A 21,232-nucleotide genomic window follows, 5' to 3' on the forward strand; every position below is an offset into this window, starting at 1 on the left:
TTATTGTGCTGTAAGCCGCCCCGAGGCTTCGGCAAGGGGCGGCATACAGCACAATAAAATACATTGAAATACAATAGAACATAATAAATTACCATTAAATACAAAAATACAAAAAATACACTGAGTTACGAACATAATAATATAAAATTAAAATTATCAGTATAAAATAAGTAAATAAATAATATAGGAGGAGAAAAGAGAAGGAAGAAGAAGTTGGTGTTGATGGGTGGGTGTTGATAAGGTAATATTTCTTGACTTGTTGCTCCTTCCTTGCATCTGGAGACAGAAGAAAGAAAGATGGAAGTTTATTACAAAGGCACAAAATTCTATATTTACTATTCCATGGAATGCATCTTGTGCATTGATGGGGAGAGGAACTGGGAAATGAAAATTCTTGCATTGTATGACTTCTGTGGAAGGTGGGCGACTGGATGAGGATGGGGAAATTATTTTGCCTGAGAGAAATAAAAGTGGTGGAAAGATCATAAGTTACCTGTGAACATTTATGTTGTGTGCAGTAGTTCATTGGGTTTTCTGCTTCATTTTACAGGTTAGAACCAAATCAACATACAAAAAGAGAATGAAAGATACAAAGGGAGCGATAGATGCATCCAGGCAGCTTCTAATGCCCCAGGATGCTTTCTTTGTATCTAGCTGTTTCAGACAGAGGGATTCGTATTAGTGGCAAAAACTACAGAGGAGCTATCAAGATGGAGTGTTTTTTCTTTTATGAAAGCCCTCTGTCTTTAATACTTAACCTTAACAACACTGGTTTTATTACTGGTAACTGTGCAGCTGTGTGTGCATTAAGAGAATGTCTCTTGTCTCATTCTTGTACTAGGCTGACCATTACACAAAGGGTTCTTATCTAGGAAGACATTATAGACAGTCAGTTGGCCCTGGACTGACCTAGAATATTTTTATAGTATCTTTAAAAAGCCTCTGAACTGTTTGGCCTCGGGTGCTACACCATGATGGGAAGCCTCACAGACGCATTTTTTGGACTCGGGCCATTTTCACACTCTACCATTCTGCTTAATGGTTCTGCAAGCCTGCAGGGAGGGGGAGCACAAAAGAAGAGCATATGGAGCGCTAAACCTGTTTTGTAGCCCACAGTGAGGTCTCAAAGACATTGGTGCCTTGTTCTGTTGGCCGGCAGCTGTTCAGATTCCCAGAATGTTGAGCGGTGGCTTCCCAGAATCCAACACAGTGGGCCGATTTGTATGCAGAAGAGGAAAAACACAGTTCTTGTATTGCATCTGAAGTATGTGGGTCATTATGAGTAGGCAGAGTGGAGATAACTTACACCTTTGGTTCTCAATTCTTGATGCTGTTGATGCACAGGAATTGCGTATTTCCAGGGATGTTCCCGGGTGAAAACAAAATTTCCCATTTGTGTGGCAGTCTTCTGGAAAGAGCAAAGGATGCATGAACTAGATAGTGTGTTTGGACCTGAAGGGTCAGTCTTTATATCCCCTTGGTTGTTTTATGCAAATAACAGTTTCCCATCCAGAGTGACCTCATGAAGACCAGCCTATTATGAAGAGCAGTTGAAATCATGCTATGCTCTGATCTCATCAGAGCAAAGATGTAATTAATAAAAAAAACCCTGAATATTGCGTGTGATGTGATGATGCATCAGGTGTGCTTTCCCCTCCCCCTCCCATGAACGGTGATGTGCATTGCATGTTCCCTTTGACAAATGGCTTCCCGTGTGCCCTGCCTCTCTCCCAGTGCTTAGGTCATGTTGTGAATGGTTGTGAATGGTTAGAAAAATGTTGGTAATGCTGTGCAGTTATGCCCTTCCATACATGGAGCTATTTTGCTCGGTGCTGTTACATGCTCTTCTGATGAGGGCACATGTTCATTGAGTTTTCTGATGGACTCAAAGATGACCTCTCCTCCCAGTCCCTTTCAGAGAACAGCAGTTCATCAAGCACACTCAAGAAAATAGTTTCTGGCACAAACAAGAGTAACTGCTAACCTTTCTTGGGGGTCTTGGTTCTCTCTTGCATGCTAATTGCCCATAGGCTTGTCAGATTCCCATGAATTTATAAGAGGCAACTGTTGTGTAAAATGACCCGGTTTGCTTCTGTGCCTCCCAAATAGGAACACTGTTGACCATGACTGCAGCTAAGAGGTTAACCAGGACTTTCATTTGACAAGTAGAAACAGCTGGCTCAGCTTATTGGTTTTTTGAAGGAAGCCATAGAAAAGAATTGTATGTATTTCTCTGGCCCCCACTTTCTCCTGACAGCAGGATGTTTTTAGTTTTCTGTTCTATTTTCATAGGAGAGCATCGAAGTCCTAGGATGTCTTCAGACAGGTCTCCATGATTGGAGTAAAATGCGGTTTACTGGCCTTGCATTTAGGCTTATGGAGTGCTTGACAAACTCTGACCTTTTGTAGATGGAAAAAGCATCAGAGACAGATAGTTTATTGTGCCATTGATGGAGAGGTACATGTTGCTTGTTGCCTTCATTCAGTTTTTGATGTCCATTTTTTTGTGGGTATGTTTCCATTGGTGTTCATGTCAGCTTCACTTCTTCAGAAGAGGCTTGTTGGTCTTGGTCATGAGCACACAGCCTACTGTGATATGGAACCTGGTGTCCTCCAGGAGTTTAGGGCTGCAGCTTCTGTTACTTTGACCATTGCCCATGCTGGCTGACACTTGTGGGTGTTGTAGTACAAAGCATCTGGAGGGCATTAGATTCCCTACTCCTAATTTGCAGGTTGCACAGTTCTTGCTTCAGGTACAAGAGGCTGGAGTTCATGTACCAGATGTTCAGCCGATTTCAGCTTCAATCCTGGAATGTAGCAGGTTTGTGCAGGTCGATCCCAGATCTTGGGTGTTGAAACAGGCAGTACACTTTGGTTTATCAGAGTACCAGTCTGGCCCAGTGGCCCAACTCTGCATAAGGCAATATACTATCAATACTTTCCTCTGAATATTTTTTCTTTTTTGTCCCACTAGTTCTGCAAAGGCAGAGAGCATCACAGAAATTATTCATTATGAGTATATCCACTTGTAAACAAGAGCTCTACTGCATATACTTGAAAGGTGGGCTACAGCTCTTCTCTGTAAAACTGACCTATAGTTGCTGTGGGGGTTTTTGTTGGGCTGTAGCTCTTCTGCCCAAGTACTAAAGCTTCAGCCAGCTACATGATCTATATCATGTAGTCAGCCTTGCTAATTACAGGGTTCCCTTCATGCATCTATTGAGGAATCCTTGAATATTTGGCATTTTCCGTACAGCAATCTTTTAGGCCACCTCTTTTTAATTCAATAATTATGCTGTCTCTTCTGGAGAAGCATCTGCTTCTTTTGGCACTGCAGTTATTCAGGACAGAGGTAGTTCCGTGTGTACTGGGATCATCTTTGAATTATTGAACAAATCATTATATTAAAAGGTCTTCTTTTATGATCACAGAGATTGGCTGTTTGGTTCCATTGTGAAGCCTTTTCTAGAAGATTCTGCAGTAGTTGTTGAATGGCAGGAGAGCCAGACCACACGAGCTGTCGCCTTACATGCTGTGCAGCTAAAATGTGCCCACATTCTGCCACAGCTTCGTATTGTAGGGCGGGGAAGGCAGCTGAAGGTTAGCTATATGTTTTAGGCTGTGCTTCTCATTCTCCCTTGCCATTTGCTCTTCTGGCTTGGACTGACTGGAGCTGTAGGCGAAAACATCTGGAAGGCCGCAAGTCAACCACCTATGATGGATGGGTGATAGTAATAGACACACTTTCAGAAACTAGAAAGGATAATTCGTGGTTTACAGACCACTACTTTCAGAAGTTCAGATAACACTTTGAGATGAACTTCCTTGGAGCAACAGCAAACTAGAAAGATGGAAAACCCAAAAGTGGAAAATCTATGGAATGCGCTCCCCAGAGAGGTCCGCCTGGCGCCGTCGTTACTTGTTTTTCGGTGCCAGGCGAAGACCTTTTTATTTAAACGTCATTTTAATTGTTAATATTATTTGCTTATTTTATCTGGCCAGGGCGGCTTATTTTATATTGTTAATTTGTTGTATATTTGAATGTATTATTTTTTATTTTATGTTGTGAGCCGCCCCGAGGCTTTGGCGAATGGGGCGGCATAGAAATGTTTTAAATAATAAAAAAAAGAAGTGGTAGTGGAGTTGGGAGGGGGGTTAATGTGTTGCAAAGATCAGTATAATTGAAAGTCTGAGAGAAAGTTCTTTCCTGTGTGTTTTCTCTGCATAGTTTATCTGTGGATATACATCTGTAAAATGTCTGGCTTACTTACTGAAATGTGTGCTGGCCTGCAGAATGAATTTTCAGGGCAATATTTCAGGCTGTTCCTTTTTAATTTAATAATAATAATAATAATAATAATAATAATAATAATAATGATGATGATGATGTCTTATTTGGGGAAACACCTGCAGATTTTGGCACTAAGCCTGCTCAGGATAGTCGCTTCCATATATACAAGAATTGTCTTTGAATTATCATTTAACAAATCAGTAGGTGAACAAATAGGCTTTTTCACGTCTCTTAATGAAATCTTGTTTCATGGTCACAGGTGCCTGTTCTTTGGTTCCACTGTGAAGCCTCTAATGAAGAGGACCAAGCCATATTAATTGTTGTCCTTCTCCTTGAAATCCCTCCAGTAGAACTGCATTGGCTGCCCATTTCTGACCAGAATATTTGCCAGAGAAAAACATATGTGGCTTGTCTTATCAAAAAGTTAATGTGTACATATTTATTATATTCTGTCTTGGTTTGGCTTCTTTGGATAGCCTGTAGGGTGAGAGGATGAGAGATAAAAATAAATTGTTTAAGTACCTTCTCAGAGTTATCTTCTGTTAAATCAGTGCTGCAAACACATTAAACTTTCATTTTTGTTTTTAATTGCAGTTACAGTTTAAGTTTTCTTTCAGAGAAGCTTAGAATGTGTGGTCAGGGGAAGCAGCTGAAATGTTAGTAAAAAGCATCTAGCTGTGTTATAGCACATCTGTTCCTAACACCTCTTGAGATGAGGAAAGAGCTGCTTGGGATAATTTCAGACTCACTGTAATAGAGATAGACACATGTTTCTGGTCAGTTTCAGTTTTTATATCAGCACCTCTAGTATACACACTTTCTACATATTTTTGTTCTCAGAATTGTATTGCAAAATACTTTTTGAAAGATAGCTGTCTTAATCTGCATATTAGACTAAGATATGTGAATTAGGCCCATTTTGCTTAAATGCAGACTAGACAAATTTCTACTATATCCCTAAGTGTAGATATGCCCTACATCTTCTACAAAGAACCCAACCATTGTGGACTCAGTACACACCTGAACTACTGTGGACAGTATAGAGAGCAGTTGTGGTGATTGGTGAATTGGGCTGGGGACCCCAAGGATTCCAGGCTAGTCCCTGTTCATCGGTGAAGCTCACCAGGTGCCACTGGACTAGTCACAGACTCTCAGCCTCACATGGTTGTTGTTGTGCAGGTAAAATGGAGCCATGCGTGTTGTCTTGCTTCCTTGGAAAAACAGAGGGATATTAATATGATGATGATGATACTGTGTACTACTTTTAACTGTTTCTCCTTGTCTTCTCCTGGTCTTGCTGTTTTAGCATCCTCCGTCTAGAGATGCGAAAGCTTGGGGAGTGGGGAAGTTTCCAAAAATCCCCGGAAAAGCGTGCTTTATTTCTGAATGTCTCTGCACTCCCATCATTCTTGTTCTTTTTGCTTCCCCCACAACCCCATCCATTTGTACCTTTATCCTCTTATTTTCTCTGGGTCAGCCAACTGGGTTTCTTTCACTGGTACCTGAAATTTTCTTTGACCATTGCTAGTACAGGTAGTAAGAGCCTGCCACCTCCATCTGCATCCATCCATCCATCCGTCTGTTCCATGGACAGGCACTTTTAGTTCCAGTGCCCACACATTGACAGAATCAGATTTTTTTTCAGTTTCCCAAACTTTTATTCAGGCAGCCTTGTACAAATTTGCCCTTCTGAAAAAGTACAGACCCCTTCAAAATTGACATTTTTGTGCTTTAGCCCATGGGGGGAAATGCACGTGGTCAGCCAGTTATTTTTCATACTATTATATGACTAAATATGCGCAAACCTCCAGAAAGTAAAAAACTGTTTTGCAAGTTGGTGGAATCCATGTGACTCGGATTCACTGCAGAGTCCACAGGTTGGATCCAGAGAACTCCGAACTCATTTGACTCACCTGTGTGTTGTCTCAGCATCTCTAGCACATGTCCCCAGTAGTTACCACCCAGGTGCCCTGGGGAGCCTGCATGTGGAAATAGTCATAGTCCACTGCAATGACAGCTCCAGCTTTTGAGGGCCTTTGGGCAGGGAAGTCTTAATGGGCAGTGAGCCTACATTTCCACCACCATGGTCACCAGCTGCTGGTGCTTCTCAGCTACTTTTTCATCATCACTGCAACTTGCTTTCAAGGAGAGACAGAGTAGAGTCAATAAGGGGCATCTTTGCTTCTCCATTTCACCACCATGTTGCCTGGGACAGAGTGGCAGGCAGGGGAATCAGAGAGCTGCAGTTGTGAAGAGGAAGCGGCTATTATCAGTGGGTCCTGGCTGAAGTTTGGGGCCCTCAACTGGAACTCAGCATGCCTACTTTGATACCAGCCCTGTTCTGTTGTTTTCCTCAACATTTGTTCATTGGTATTATGCTGCTTCCAAACAAGAAGTCTCTTTGAATTTGTCTTTATGCATCCTCTTTGAATTTGTCCTAACCCTTTTTCCAAAACTGGATGTCATTACCACTATATGTGAAAATCTGGTTTGCGCTTCCAAATATCAGCCGGATGATCTTAAGCCAGATTTATATGTATTATTTAATTTCTGTATTATTACTGTATTATTAACACAGATATGCTGCCTAAACAGCCATCGAGATGGTGCACAACTATTTAAAGCAGTAAAAATGTAACACATTAAAAGCAGGCATACTAAAACAAGAATAAACGTGAAAACCAACAGCATATCTTAAATGGCTAAATTAAAAAGACGTGTTATTACATGTAACATATTAGGTTGCTCAATGTGGTTATGCTTAACCTCATTTTAGATGGTGCTGTGGGAAGTGAAGTGTAATGTTTCCATCTGTGTTGTTTGCTCTGGTTTAGGGCATTCCGTTCCACTCCCTGCAGGGTTATAGTCTTTATGTGTGTGTGTGTGTTCCTGTTTTGGAAAAAAAAATCCCATCAGGCACAGGTAGTGTCGAAGTAGATGTTCGTAGGTCTGTTTCTGTGCTGTCATGTTTTTCACTAATGTGGCCATTCCCTGCTTTTGGGCTGGTGCTCTGACAGGCAGCCATGGTGGAAAAAGAGGGTTTCATTGTTCCTGCAAGATCTGTCCCTCTGGCCACAGAACAAAGTGCTCGGTGGGACTAAAACCAAACCCCCTTCATCCCACTATGTTAACTAAGGTTAATGTTACACTTAGCATGTGGCGGCACAGTAAACTGATTGCAGAATTCCTGGGGTTGATTTTTATGTCGCGAGATGGAGGCTTGATACATCACTGGGTAATGCTTTACGAGCAAGATAAGATGTCATGTGAGAGTGCGCTTATTATTGGTATCATTGTGTTACATTCATGGCCCACCTTTTTCCCTCTTGTGGGTGCCAAAGTCAGCTCACATAGCTCCATTTTATTCTCACAGCAGCAACCCATAGGCATTGGACTGAGAGTCTGTGCCTCACCCAGGGTCACCTTGGGAAGTCCATGGCCAGGGGGAGAGTAGACCCCAGATCTCCAGAGTCCACAGTCCAGCATTGCATTGGTGCTCAGCCAGCTCTTGTACTTGGCCATCATAGAAAGTCTTAAAGATTTACATAGACCTGCCAGCATTTCACAAGAGGAAAATATGGGCATATATGTAAACCATTCCCTCCACCACCATTTCCATATGTGCAGGCTGAGATGCTTTTAATCTGTTTGAGGATGTTTGTTCAGTCCATCCTGGGTGGAATGAGGAGAATGTGGCCCTGTGGGAACAGAATGTGTGTCCCAGAACTAAATGCACACATCCTTCATGTGCAGTGGCTTCTACCATTCACACACCCTTCTGATCGGAAGCTAGCTTGAGTGGAAGAAGCCTAGACAAGCGTAAACTGGAGTATGGAATCCTCCACCCTGTCCCAGTGTGCTGCTTCATAGATAAGCTGCCTGCTTCTGGCACTGTGGGTGCCTGTTGAATTGTGGCACCCCAGGCAGCTGCCTGCATGGGGAACATGAGGCTACCATTGCCCCAGGAATGGTAGCTAGTTGTCTGCTAGTTTTATGAGGTGCCACAGCATGGCCTTTGACACCCTAAATGGCTGAAGAAGGCGTGAAGCTGCCTGCAGGAAGATGCCCTGACAATGTAATTTTCCCCTCTTGCCTCCATAATTTTGCATACATGAGTGTCTGTTTAAATCATGGCTGTATTCATGACAGTTCAAGCCTAAAAGGTCATTTTGATTCATTATTTCTGGATTAGTGGAATGATGAACAAGGCAGTTGCTGGTAACAACAGAGATAGAGTCTTGTGCTGAAAATGGCTTCTCAGACTGTTCATTTGGAGCAGAAGAATTGTACTTATCCAGCTTGATCATTTGAAATGCATTTGATCTTGATTTTGTTTTAAACAAAAATCTTTGCAGCAAGAATTCTCACCTTCTAAATTTAACTTTGGCTATTTAAGGGTGCAATCCTATGCAGATTTAGACAGAAAAAAAGGATGGGGCCATGTTGGGAGGCACAGACCTTTTTGCTGTCTTAATTTGCAAGGAACTGTGCCTTAAAGGACTTTCAGTTGCTTGTTTCTGGATTAGCTGGTCTTGAAAAAGCAGAAATAAAGGTGAAGGGTGCTGTCCTTTGTACTGTTACTATGTAGTAACTAGGGCAGGGTTCAGTACCTTTCCAAGAAACAGTCTGGACACAGGGACAGATTCTGCATGCAGTGCCTTGCAGTATATGGACAGTTGGTAGAAGAAGTCGCATACTATTAAGCTTTGAAAGAAAACACTTGTTTCACGTGTGTTAGATAAAAAGCCAGATACCACCTTGCTGGGATCTTAAGGTGCAAGCCATGTTGGTTGGAGAGTATCGGGAGTTGTAGGAGTTAGTTGCCCTTGTCTGAACATACATAGAATTGCATTCCTAGGCACCAGGTAGAATGGCTTTATTGCACCTCCTGATTGACTCTGCGCCTCACGCAGCAATGCATGTCCAGCCACTCTGTGCTGCTGCGATGGAGGGGGAACTTTGGCATTATTGGCCATGAGATTGTTGCCCAACAGCTTTGACCTTCTGCATTGAACCCAAGCAGTGAACACTTGCAATTCTAGCAAATGCATATAATTTTACAGCTTGATCTCCTCCCAAGAAAAACTGTGCTTGCGTCTGAGTGGAGATGAAGTGCAGAATTTGTATCTTGTCCAGGGTTTAGACATTCATAGTAACAGGAGTGGTCTCTAGCACATCCCATGGTTGCCTGTTGGGTATTGGAAATGCTGCAGTCATGTCCCATTTTCCCCAGAGGAGAGTCATATGGAATAGACCTTATTTACGTGGCGCTTCCTGTTAACTGAAATGATAACGGAGGACAGATCTAGGTACATTTCCTATGTAGAAGTAAATGATAGCTGCCTGATGGAAAGACAGCCATGCAGAGGCAGATTATGCATGTGGAATTCTTTGCTCTTGGGCTAGGTAATTTTTCCAGTGCAGCATAAAATCCTTTCATGGTGGTTCTTCAGTCTGTTGCCTTATGATGATCATAGTGCCATCAGCGTGCATGATGTGTTTGGATGCTTCCAGATGAGGCTCATGTCACACCGTTTGTCCTGATTTATGATCGGCTTCAGTGAGCGTCCAGATAATAAACTCACAATTCAGCCAGCTGTTTAGCAAGATAGATGAACCTCGCTATAAAATGGTAAGTCAACGCTGTATTGGCATTACCTGGGAGAAGTGTTCCATGGAGATCATGTAGGATGATGAGTCAGTTCCAGAACATGTCCAGTGATGAAGTGAGGTTGGGTGATGAGCAGCAGTCCAGGGTCATTCATGAGGGCCGGTCAAGGCAACCAGGCAGGGAGTCAGGAGCAAGGTTAGACATTGTAGCCAGAAATATTGCAGGCAGTTCTAGCCAGTTTGTTTGTTTGTCTTGCTGGATACCTCCGTCCGTGCTGCCCGCTGCAGCTAATCACACAGGCCTGGTGTGCAACCTGGCATTCCACCAAAGAGGAAAGACCTGCATGCTTCTCTTTAAGAGGCAGTGTTCATAAGGGCTGGAAGTTCTTTCTTTCTCTGAGTCAAATAATGAACCTTCCTGGGGAAGGGGAAGACTCCCCTCATCTACCCTCGAGGGTCCAACCTGGTCATCCTTCCCCAGTGGGTTCCTCTCTGTGCCTCATCCACAGATGCCAGGCTGAGTTCATCCTCCTCATTCCTGAGTGAGTCAGGCTCTTCTTCAGGTGTGGACTCCTCAAGCAGAGGTGGGACACCATTGCCTTGCCTCATAGGGAATTTTCTGGGGAGTCCAGACTTCAGCAGCATCAGCAGCATCATTTCTATTTTTTCCTCTGTTTCTCCACCAGTTCTCCTGTCTTATTGTGAAAAATCCTTTAGGGGATTGTCTGTTTCTGATAGTGCTGGGAGTCCTCTACCTGGAGTCCTCAACCTTTAAAAGTTCCAAGGACAGCTTCCTGTATTCATAACATGTAGAACCTAAAATTGGCAGCATGAGTGGGACAAAAAGTTTCAGGGAGAGTAGAATATGAGCAAATGCCTTGACACATACTTAAAGTTTGCTGTGGTTAAAGGTTAAGAGGGTTAAGAAGCCAAAGGCTATATGCAGAGAAGCGCACTGGGAAAGAATTGCACTGAACTGAAAGCATTAGAACTGGCTCATCATTAGAAATAATCAGTTGAGATTTTTTGAGCTGCTTGAGGCTTTCCTTTTCCCACCCTAGTTTTGTGTCATTCCTGGTTTCAAATGGAAGCTTATCCCCCACATAGGAAAAATGCAGAGTGTGTCCTTCTTAAAAGCGAGCATTTTAGAGATAATAATAGGATGCATTTTGCAATCAAAAGTTCATGAATGTGTTTTTTCCAGTTGTGTCTGGGGTTGCAAGCATGGCATTTTTTGTCACTTTTTCAAATGTGATGAGTTTCTCATGCATCCCCACACACTGTTGCAAAGGGCCTGTCAATGTTTACAATTCCAAGGAACATTGGGTGATGCTTTCTGTCCTTGCAATGAATGCATCGGTCCTCAAAGCCTTTTGGCAAGGGGAAAAATAAATAAATGTGTTAAGCAAGAAAAGGTAATGGCAAGACCTGTAGTACCTGTCTGCCAAACAAAATTTGCTGAAGATTTGTCAGTGGAGTAGAATATCCCTCTCTGTATGTAGTGGAGTCCCGAGAATTCTCTATGGAAGTGGATACATTTGGTCTGAGATCATATACTGGTCCCCATTTATGTTTTTTGAATAATTCAAAGGGCCTCATTAAACATTTTCATATTTTGATTCCTAAATGTCATAGAGCATCTCCCCAGCTATTTCAGCTCTCCACCTTCCCTTGCGTTGAAATCTCTTCCTCTGGTCTCTGTAATTCTAGTTTGTAGCATTAAGCGATTTGCATTTGGTGCTTCTTTGCCCTGTCCAGGAAAAACAGCTGCAAACAGGACCAGTAGATGACCGACTCTTTGATTGCCTGCATCAGCAGCTTTTCCACTGGGCTAAGCCTTAGGGTAGTATGGCAGGACCCCCTTTACCACTTGGTTGGCTGGGCTGGGACATGATGGCTTTTTGGTTCCATCATTCCAGTGGTCATTCCACATGCTCAATATAAACAGATGAGTAGTCCTCAAGCATTGAGAGGGGAGTGCCTTCTGCCCAGGTGTCTGTTTCCAGTTGGATATGCATTTGAGTCTCTCCATGATGCACCTTTGGTCTTCCTCATCCATACAAAGGGCGACCCGGACTGGTCAGAATGCCTCCCTTGTCTGAAGAAGCTGTATATGCATCTAGTCATGCCTGGTGCAACCTTCACATTTGCCCTGAGCTCATGGGAGGATTGGTTATAATGTCTCCTGAGTTACCATTATGTGTTGGAAGCAAAAGAATTAGTACCTATATTTGCTTATTTTCCTTTCCCCACTAATGTAGTATGTCTGTCAGATGGTGCACCATTAGCAGAAAATGTAGTGTGCCTTGGCAGAAAAGTGTTGCATGCAGCCATCAAACCAACTATGAACCTGGGGCCTCCAAGCATTTTGGGTCAGTGGGTGCATTCAGCATTTTCAGCAGATGTTATGGGAAAGGAACTCTGATTCCAGGATTTGGGGACCAATTTTAAGATCCAGTTCTGCCCCGGTGTCACGTCTGTGAGAAGTGCTAAAATTACCCAAAGTAATAATCTCATCTGCTATGTTTCTCCAAGATGGGAAAAAATGGCTGTATCCCCTGGCAACCATTACCAAGAGCATATACTCCACTTGAATATGGAGTACATACTCAAATACCCTTTAACTGCTCTGTTACAGCCAACTGGAATAGGATGGACTCTTCCCTTCCACTGTCATGCTCATGGCAGAAGAGGGAGTTCTCATCTGTGCCAGCAATCTGGTGCTGATGCTTCTGCAATCCACAAGGTGCAGAATCTCTACGTAGCACAACATGAATCGATCTATCTTGTAAATGATGCCATGAAAGGATGGGTGAGGCAAGTGCTATATTCCATGTTCCCCCACTTGCTACATTTATCTGATGTTCAGGCTAACAATACTACCTTTTATGCATGGTTGGGGGCAGGAATGAGGAGAGTTTCATGTTTCTGAGGGACCAGTGTTCTTCTGTTGCAAACTACATTGGAAAAAGCAGGAGCAAGGACCAAGTTATTGTTAGCTTGAATGAAGACCACCTTTTTTCTTCCTTTTTCTTTCTGTATGTGTTAACAATTAGCATTCTGTTCCAGTTGTTATGACTTTACTGAAATGGCAACTGCTCGTGCCAGCAGCAGAGAGAAACCTCATTGAATGATTTGACATGAGATGCTAGATTCATTTTGACTCACTGTAGTTATGGAAAACAGGAATGAAAGATGCTGAGAGAAAGAACACAAGACAAAATGCTTTTTAGGGACTAGCACTGTATTCCCTGAATATGTGTGCAAAGGTAGGAGCTGAAGAAGCATGGCAGTACAGCACATGGTTTGCATGCAGAAAATCCTAGCTTCAGCCTCTAGCACCTGTAGCGAAAAAGGCATCTGGACCCCGGCCAGCTGAAGAACGGGACAACGAGCTGTGGAGATCAGTTGCCAGTGATTGAAAATACTAGGTTGGTTGGGCCCATGGTCAGAACTGGCGTAAAGGAGATACTTAAAGATTGGCCAATTCTGCACAATACATGGTTTGGGGGTTCTTACTAATGCAAAAGTCATTAGCAGTTTAAAATAAAATGTGCAAATCACAGTCTGTGTTAGAGACAGAAGTCCACAACCTGGCTCAACAGATACCAGGCTCAATTTAAGGTGCTGCTATTGACCTATAAAGCCCTAAATGGCTTGGGACCAGGATACCTAAAAGAACGTCTTTTTCCCTACATGCCCTCCTGCCCATTAAGATCTGCAGCAGAGGCTCTCCTCCGGGAACCCTCGTTGAAAGAAGTTAGGAGACAATATACTTGGAGGAGGGTCTTCTCTAGGGTGGCACCCCGACTAGGGAATGCACTCCCCAGAGAGGTCCGCCTGGCGCCGACTTTATATGCTTTTCGGCACCAGGTCAAGACCTTTTTATTTTCCCATAATTTTAATGTTTAAACATTTTAACTTTGGCAAGGGGCGGCATAGAAATGTTTTAATAAATAAATGAATAAATAAATAACTATGTTTTATGCTCAGTCATGGATTATTATGGGTTTATATGTATTTATTGGGTGTTCTGTTTGTAAGCCGTCCAGAGATGCACAACATAATTGGACAGGATAAAAGTACCCAAAAGTCAGTCAATCAGTCAGTCAGCCAGTCAGTCAGTCAGCCAGTCAGTCAATAAATAAATAACTACCATAGTGGGTGGGTGCCAAAACAGGGCTAAGGAACTGGAATTTGGCGGGGGGGGGGGGAGACTGAAAATCCATCAGATTTTCACTCCCCTTTCAGATTCTGTGCACAATTCTGCTGCTATACCAGAACTGTGTGGCCTGAGTCCGAGGAACAACAAGCACTATTACAGCTCCCGTATCTTTCCTAGTAGACCATGCATTTTTAGCACCATTTCTCCAGTGTCTTGAATATGGCAAGCTATTCTCCAGCTTTCAATTTTAATGATGATCAAAGACAAATACATTTGTTTGGCACCACTGTTCTTTAAAAACGTATTATCTTTCCCCCCCTTCTATTTTGTTTCATGCAGTTGGATAGGTCACAGCATGACAATCAATAGCGGCTGCTTTTTCACTGTGTTTCTTGTTCCCTTTTCTCCGCCAGTAGGAACCTGCCGCTCTAATGGCACAAAATGCCTTTTAGGTTATAGAAACATCCCACGTCTTTGTCCATTTTGAGCTGTTTGCTTCTGTGTGAATGCTGCGGGTCCAGCTGTGCTCTACATTTTCCCTGCCTTGTGGCACCTTTTCAGCTGGGAGGCCCTCAGTGCCTTTGTGGCTGAGTGTTTCTGTCAAACCCCTTCTTGGGAAACTCTCTCTGTAGCCCCTGGTGATGTGAAAGGCAACATTTTGAGAAATAGCTCTGGTATCCCTTGCTGTGCAAGGGATGTGACAGCGGTTGGCATGCGGATTTGCCTTGGCAAGGCGTATGCATGAAACATTCGTGCTTGCATACAGCAGGGGTCTGGGTGGACTTCAGGCTTGCAGGGTCAAATCTGTGGCCTCACCAAGCTCTGAGAGCCATCAGTTGAAACCAGGTGCAAAACGGTGTCTTGGGAAGACAGATGTGCACCAAGAATTGAGCCCTGAGCAGATGCTTAGCCTAGAAACTTATGATTTGTAACTAAAGTCAAGCTTACAAGTCGTTTTGCACAAAAGCTCACTCCTCATCTTCTCTACACTTTTCTTGGTTAGTAACCTAAATTAGGAGGGGGAAAGCTTTTTAGTAAAAGCTGGTGTTAGACTACTGAGAGTCAGAAACCATTTCCTCTAAACTGCAAATTATCTAGGGATCTATGAGAAGATCCTGAGCTATGTTCTAGAAAATGTTTATTTCTAATAGTTTGGTTTGTTGGTTTAATCCATTTATACATCACTTGCCATCATTTGAAAATCAGAGGTGCAAAAACACATCCGCTTAAAATATTCAAAAGCACAATAATTAGTAATGTCATCTGAAACCATTGTTCTGAAATTGCATTGTCTTTGCAAAGAAATTTGTACTAGGATCATAGTAATAGCCTCTGCTAAGGATGCTAACGAGAAAGAGAACCTTCTTGGGGAACCTTCTTCTGCCTGGTTGTGGAATGTGCTCTCCAGGGAAGTCCGCCTGGCAGCGTCATCGTCAGCTTTTGCTGGGGCTTACACGGGTTCATGTGCTTGGATCAGGTGGTGGACAGGAGAAGCCCTGCCAGGAGTGCTCACTCCTGTCTCTCTGCTGCCTTGAGCAGGTGCTCCGGAGAGTCCCACTAGCCATTCTCTCACATGGCATTGGCTGTCGCAAGGGAGCGTCTGTGGAGCAGCCACCTGGCATGTGCCGCAGCTTCCCCTTACCATGGCCAGTGAGCTATTGCAGGAGCCCTTCGGGTGGGAAAGGGTTAGGGAGAGAGGCAGCAGTGGCTGGTGTTCTTACCTGAGTCTGTGAGGTACAGCAGCTGCTTTTTTGACATCTGGTTAACACTACCCTGTACTTGACAGCGCATAAGGACTTCTAATGAGTCATGGGATTTTCATTGTTGCTTCTTAAAATTGATTTTGCATCTTAACAGGGTGGATTTGATTTAAAGATAGACTAGATTTGCATCATGGGTTTCGACACAATTTGCATGCATGCATGCCTTACCTGTAGGTACCTGTAGGTAGAAGAACTTCATTAAAATATTCCCAAACTGGGTCTCTTTTACATCCTGCTGCCAATGTAGGTTTTCTCCTGCAGGGAAAGAATAATACAATAAACCTCAGGCCATACACAAAAAGATCCAAAGACTTGTGGAGCTCAGAGGGTTTCACTTCCATTTTTCCAGTTTGTCCCTCCCTCCTCATACTTAGCTTCTTGTGCAGATCTATTCAATCCCAACAATCTTTTCATTGGATTTGTTGAAATTAAGAGGTAAGAGGTAGATTCTGTGTGCATAGATTTGCAAAGGAACAATGGTATTAACATGTTTTTCTCATCTCTGTATGCTTATTTTATGACATTTTTGCTGTGAAGAAGAGGCATGTGATCTTTGCAGGCACAAATTAACAGTTTTGAGAACTGTAAAACCAAGCATCTGTGATAATATGTACTAGATTGAAAAATTGTCCAATAATCTTACAGAAATCTCTAGAAGAGTATGGCATATAAATTTACCAAATAATGTAAACATTCCATGAACATACAGCCTCATGTTGCATAATTAAAAACCTAAGCCTTAGTTCATGATAAATAGCCTTTGGACTATAATGTACCTTAAATAGAAAACTAACTTCAGATAGATTTCTCCTCAAAAAGAATTGTATTTAAAAAAACTAATTTAAACATTCAGTCATAATAAAAATCTGGTTTTATTTTTTTTAATCATTATTTTTACCCACTCTGAATCTTAATAGTTTTATATTGTGTTACTGTGCAGTATCCCTAGAGTTTTAAGTTTTGTAATATTGTTTTGGGTATGGGGCAGTGTAGAAATTTAATTAATGAAACAAAGTGAATGGATTGAAATCTACTCAGGAGTAGGGATGTGTCCCTTGTAAAGAATCTTTGCCTATCTGAAATCGTAACCCCCTAGTTAAACAAAGTTTCTTTGCAGCCACTTTTAAATATATTTTTATTCATTTTTAATGTTACTGATCTCTCTCTCTCTCTCTCTCTGTCTTAGGATCCTGCTGGTATCTTTGAATTGGTTGAGCTTGTCGGCAATGGAACCTATGGACAGGTCTATAAGGTAAGCCTTATGTTACTTTCTGATTCATGAGTTTACATGCTAAACATTCCTTACTTATCTGTCTTCAATTGCTTTTGGTTTCCTTATTCATTAACTGGGTATCCCCTCCTCCTCCTCCACTACCTGTTTCTACAATGTTTGATTGCAAAAGAGAACATTATGTACCAGACTGAGTATCCATAATTGGGATGTCATTTCTGTGAATGCGTAAACTTACTGTGTCAATAATACACACAATGCATATTTCAAATGAGATCTTCCCAAGCTGATTAAGAAAGTTGTGGCTGGCTCTTGGTGGTTGTTCAGATTGGAGGGTCACAGCTGGAGGCTATGCTTGCCTCTTAAACATTCTGCAGTGTAAAAAAAGATGAATCCAAAGGGCTTTTGCCTCCTCTCGTTTCACTCATTCCATGAGCAGAGGCAGCCCTATTTTAAGACAGAGTAAGGGAGGTAAAAATTAAGGGTTGGAGGAGAAACCTGTTTGCCATGTGGCAAGCCATGTGCCTCCTAACCTAGCCTGCTGCCCTCAGATGCAGTGGAGCAATGGAGAACAGATTCAGCTTCCGGTCCAGTTAATTTTCATATATGGAATGTTAAGGGTCACCATGTTATATTTTGCTTGGGCAGCAAAATCTCTCGGGGCTTCCCGGAATGACTCATCCTTGCTCCAGCAAAAGAGAAGAAAATTGTGTGTGTGTGGCAGGATCTGGCAGGTTCATGACCAGTGCTGGAAAGGACGGGGCAAGCAAAACCGTGATTGCATTTGTTGTAGGTAGATGCTGTCAAGTAATCTCCTCCTTAACTGTACGAATGAGTACTTCAAAAGTGTCCTATCCTTAACAGCCCTGCTGAGCTCTTGCAAACACAAGACTTGGTTTTCTGTGTAGAACTGATCCAACTCATAGCTGGTCTTCATCTTTCCTCCTCTTCTACCTTCGACTTTCCCTAGCGTTGTTGTCTTCTCCAGGGAGTCTTGCCCTCTCATCATGTGCCTGAAGTAGAACAGCCTCCATTTTGCAATGTTTGCTTCCAGGGCAAGTTTTGGCCTGATTTGATCTGGGACCCACTTGTTTGTCTTTCTGTCAGTCCAGGATATTCTCAAAGGGACCCTGGGCATCAGATTCCTGCTGGACTGGCACCCAAAGCGTAACACTTAATATTTGCAGTCTTAACTCTGTGCTTACCTAGGAGAACAAGGATACCTGCTTTATGTGATAGTGACACCATGCGACATGCATGGATTTTTTGTTGAATTGGTTTCGTGGGATTTTTGTTGGTTTCTTTGTTTCTTAATGACCTGCCCTGGCTACTCAAATGTGTTGGGCCATCTGTCTCTGTTGCAAGATTCCAAACTTTTCTATATACTTGAGACAGCATCCACCCTTGCTGGCAGTTTTGATCTCTTGGAACAGCTGAGAAGAGGTTCTTGGCTGTGTTCAGAGAGACAAGACATGTGTAGGCAGAGGTTCCTGGTAAGCCGTGACATTTTGAAGCCTGACTTTTTACAAGTCTTCAGCCACATTGCTGGTCCTTTTATTTGGGCTGATCTTTGGGAGGCAGGGTAAGGGTTTTTAATGTGCTGGACTGGAGTGTATGTGTTATACTGATTCTTATATGTATGTGGGTATGTAAATGTTTATCCATCCTGAGTAAGATGCAGCATTGCAACCATTAATTTGTACAATCTATCACCACAATATTTGGATTTCCCCTCTAAGGCAGTGTTGTTGAGGATGGTCCCTTTTGCATTCCTGTTTTAAGATGCAAGGGCATTCCCATTTTTCCTCATCTCCAAATAAAAGAGGAAAGCCATATAAGCTGTTGATCTGTCAGGAAACATTCATTCTTAATTTTGGTCTCTGCAACTTTCTATATTGCTGTAGGCTAACCTTCTCAGTAAAGATGATAGAAGAATGCAAGTGAACCAAAATTGAATGGAAACTTCTGGACTTCTCCAGGGGCATGAATTTCCAAAGTAGCATTAAACCCTAGCTAAAATTACATTTTACAGAACCTTCCTCTTTTTTCCTTTTCTTAATCTTGGCACAGGAAATATTTCTACTGAGTAGCTATTTTTCTTATTTTGTTTAATTTCAGAACTGCTCTGCCCTGGTTTGCTGAGGCTAAGAGCATTACACTGATGTCTAAACAGTTTCTCTCTGCTGGTAAAATAAGTGTAGAGTTGACCTAGTTCTAAGCATGTGCATATTTCTAATAACTACTGCTGGAAAATGTGACTACAACATCCTTTTCAAAGCTTAATGTTTCAGTGGAAAAGCAAATGAGAAATGTTATCTCCCAAAGCTTATGTTGTTGTCCCCTTCCTTTTATTGATCTTTTGCTATCTATTTTATACTGAAATTTTGAATGTTAAGGTAGCAATCAAAGTCTACAACATAACAACATCCAGTTTTGAAAAAAATCATTGTGTTTATTGTATTGAAAGTTGGGTTCTACCACCATATGAGATTTTGGTGATATTGTTTGGTTATTTGAATATTACTCAAAGTAAGCAAGAGTAACTGAAATAAGTATGAAATTCTCAATGCACTGTGTAGTTAGAATTGCTAAATTTTGGAGTCAGGTAAAAGTGGACAACACTCAGAGTTACCCAATGGAATTAAGCGACAATGTGAGAGAACGTTGAAAAAATAGATAGTTTTATTCCATGAGGAATGCCTCTGTTTAGCATTCTGTGACTTGGTCTCTAAATTCCATCAACTATTAAATTTTGCACTGTATTTGGATGCTACATAATATCATTTAGCAAAGGATATGGCTCACACTCCATTGCTTCTGAAGGATTAGTCTGACTTTTTTGTATTTGGTAAATTCAGAAAAGATTTGTGTTCTTCTTATTACCATAAATTGCTGAATATATGTACAATCTTTATTTGCCATCAGAACTAGGTAAAAATTAAAATCTGAAAAGTGTATTGTTTAAATAGAAAGATTCTCATATTGTCACAATATTAATGACTTGTACTGTACTTAGATACTTAGTTAAACTTCATGTTACTATTTTTTTCTGTACTGTTGTATTGTACTCTATTGCTATGGATTTTCTTCATAAAAATTGCCATACTACACTTTTGCACTGCATAAAACCTAGTTATAAAAAGCATTCCATACAATCTGTTGGGAACAGATTGGGAGAGGTTTTTTTCCGTAATTCCTCCATATTTCTGTTTTGTGGGGAGGAGTGGAAGAAGCCCCACAAGCAAAAGGGAATCAAATTGTTATCTCACTGATTCTCTTAAGGAGCTCTGGGTTGCATTATTTCAGCCTTGACTGAAATTTGCAAATTGTCTTTGAACCCTTGTATGAAGCCCAGTTGAAAGCCTGCTCTCCTCAAGGCTAGTTGCTTTTCGTAGCAGTCATAGTGTTGCACCATGGTTTAAATCCCGACAGAAGGCCAAGAGAACGAGACAAGGTTCTTGATCCACAGTTAGGAGATGGGCAGTGTTACATCTTTAGGGTGGTGAATAGGGACTGATAAAGCTGATAGAATAGTAAGGCTCTCCATTTACCTTTGGGCAAAGTCTCCTTTTGCTGTTTAATAAAGCATTTTCCTGTATCTTTTTGATGATTATCTTATAGAACAGCTCTGACTTTCTGATTTAATCTGTTCAGTTGGAGCAATAAAAGTGGCTCTAAAGGACTGCATTCCATGCACCATATTTCTTTCCATGTGTTTCTGTGATTCCAGAGGCAAGTGAAAACTGCGGAAGAGGCAATACGATTCTTTCCCCTGGGACACCCATTGAGTCCCTGTCTGTAGTTACATAGGAGAACTTCCACTTGGTTTGTCTTGGAACTAAGGAAAGCTGCTTCCTTCAAAATCAAAAAGGTAGCTGACGATATTTCTGAGCCACCCAGAATTGGCACCCTGGTCCCCCACGTGACCTACGTGGATGCAGCTGTTGCCTGGTTTTCAGCAGGATGCAGAAGGAAGCAGCAGCCAGCTGTGGGGAAATAGGAGAGGAGATCTCAGTCCCACTCCGCTGCACAGCAGCATCACAGAGATGCTCCTGGGAGATGCTAGTTTTCCCATGCCTGTAGTTCTTGGCCAAACTATTTTTCCCAGTGTTACTTTGGTTGTGTGCCAGCACCAGATGCTTAACTTGTTGCTGGCCTACGACCTCTTAAGT

The 21,232-nt window shown here is 42.1% G+C and overlaps 1 protein-coding gene across 5 annotated transcripts in view; it reads left to right on the forward strand.

The window, feature by feature from the left end:
• TNIK (TRAF2 and NCK interacting kinase) overlaps window positions 1-21,232 on the forward strand; it is a 303,045-nt gene that overhangs the window by 36,584 nt on the left and 245,229 nt on the right. For all 5 annotated transcript variants that reach the window (XR_006415147.1, XM_044434575.1, XM_044434576.1 and 2 more), the window contains exon 2: window positions 17,016-17,081. Coding sequence is in view for 4 of the 5 variants with exons in the window: in XM_044434575.1 (XP_044290510.1) it covers window positions 17,016-17,081 (66 nt within the window). In the remaining variant the exon portion in view is untranslated. The remainder of the gene's footprint in view (window positions 1-17,015; window positions 17,082-21,232) is intronic.

Source organism: Varanus komodoensis, unplaced genomic scaffold (assembly GCF_004798865.1).
Source record: "Varanus komodoensis strain SLA01 unplaced genomic scaffold, ASM479886v1 scaffold28, whole genome shotgun sequence".
NCBI classification, from domain to species: Eukaryota; Metazoa; Chordata; class Lepidosauria; order Squamata; family Varanidae; genus Varanus; species Varanus komodoensis.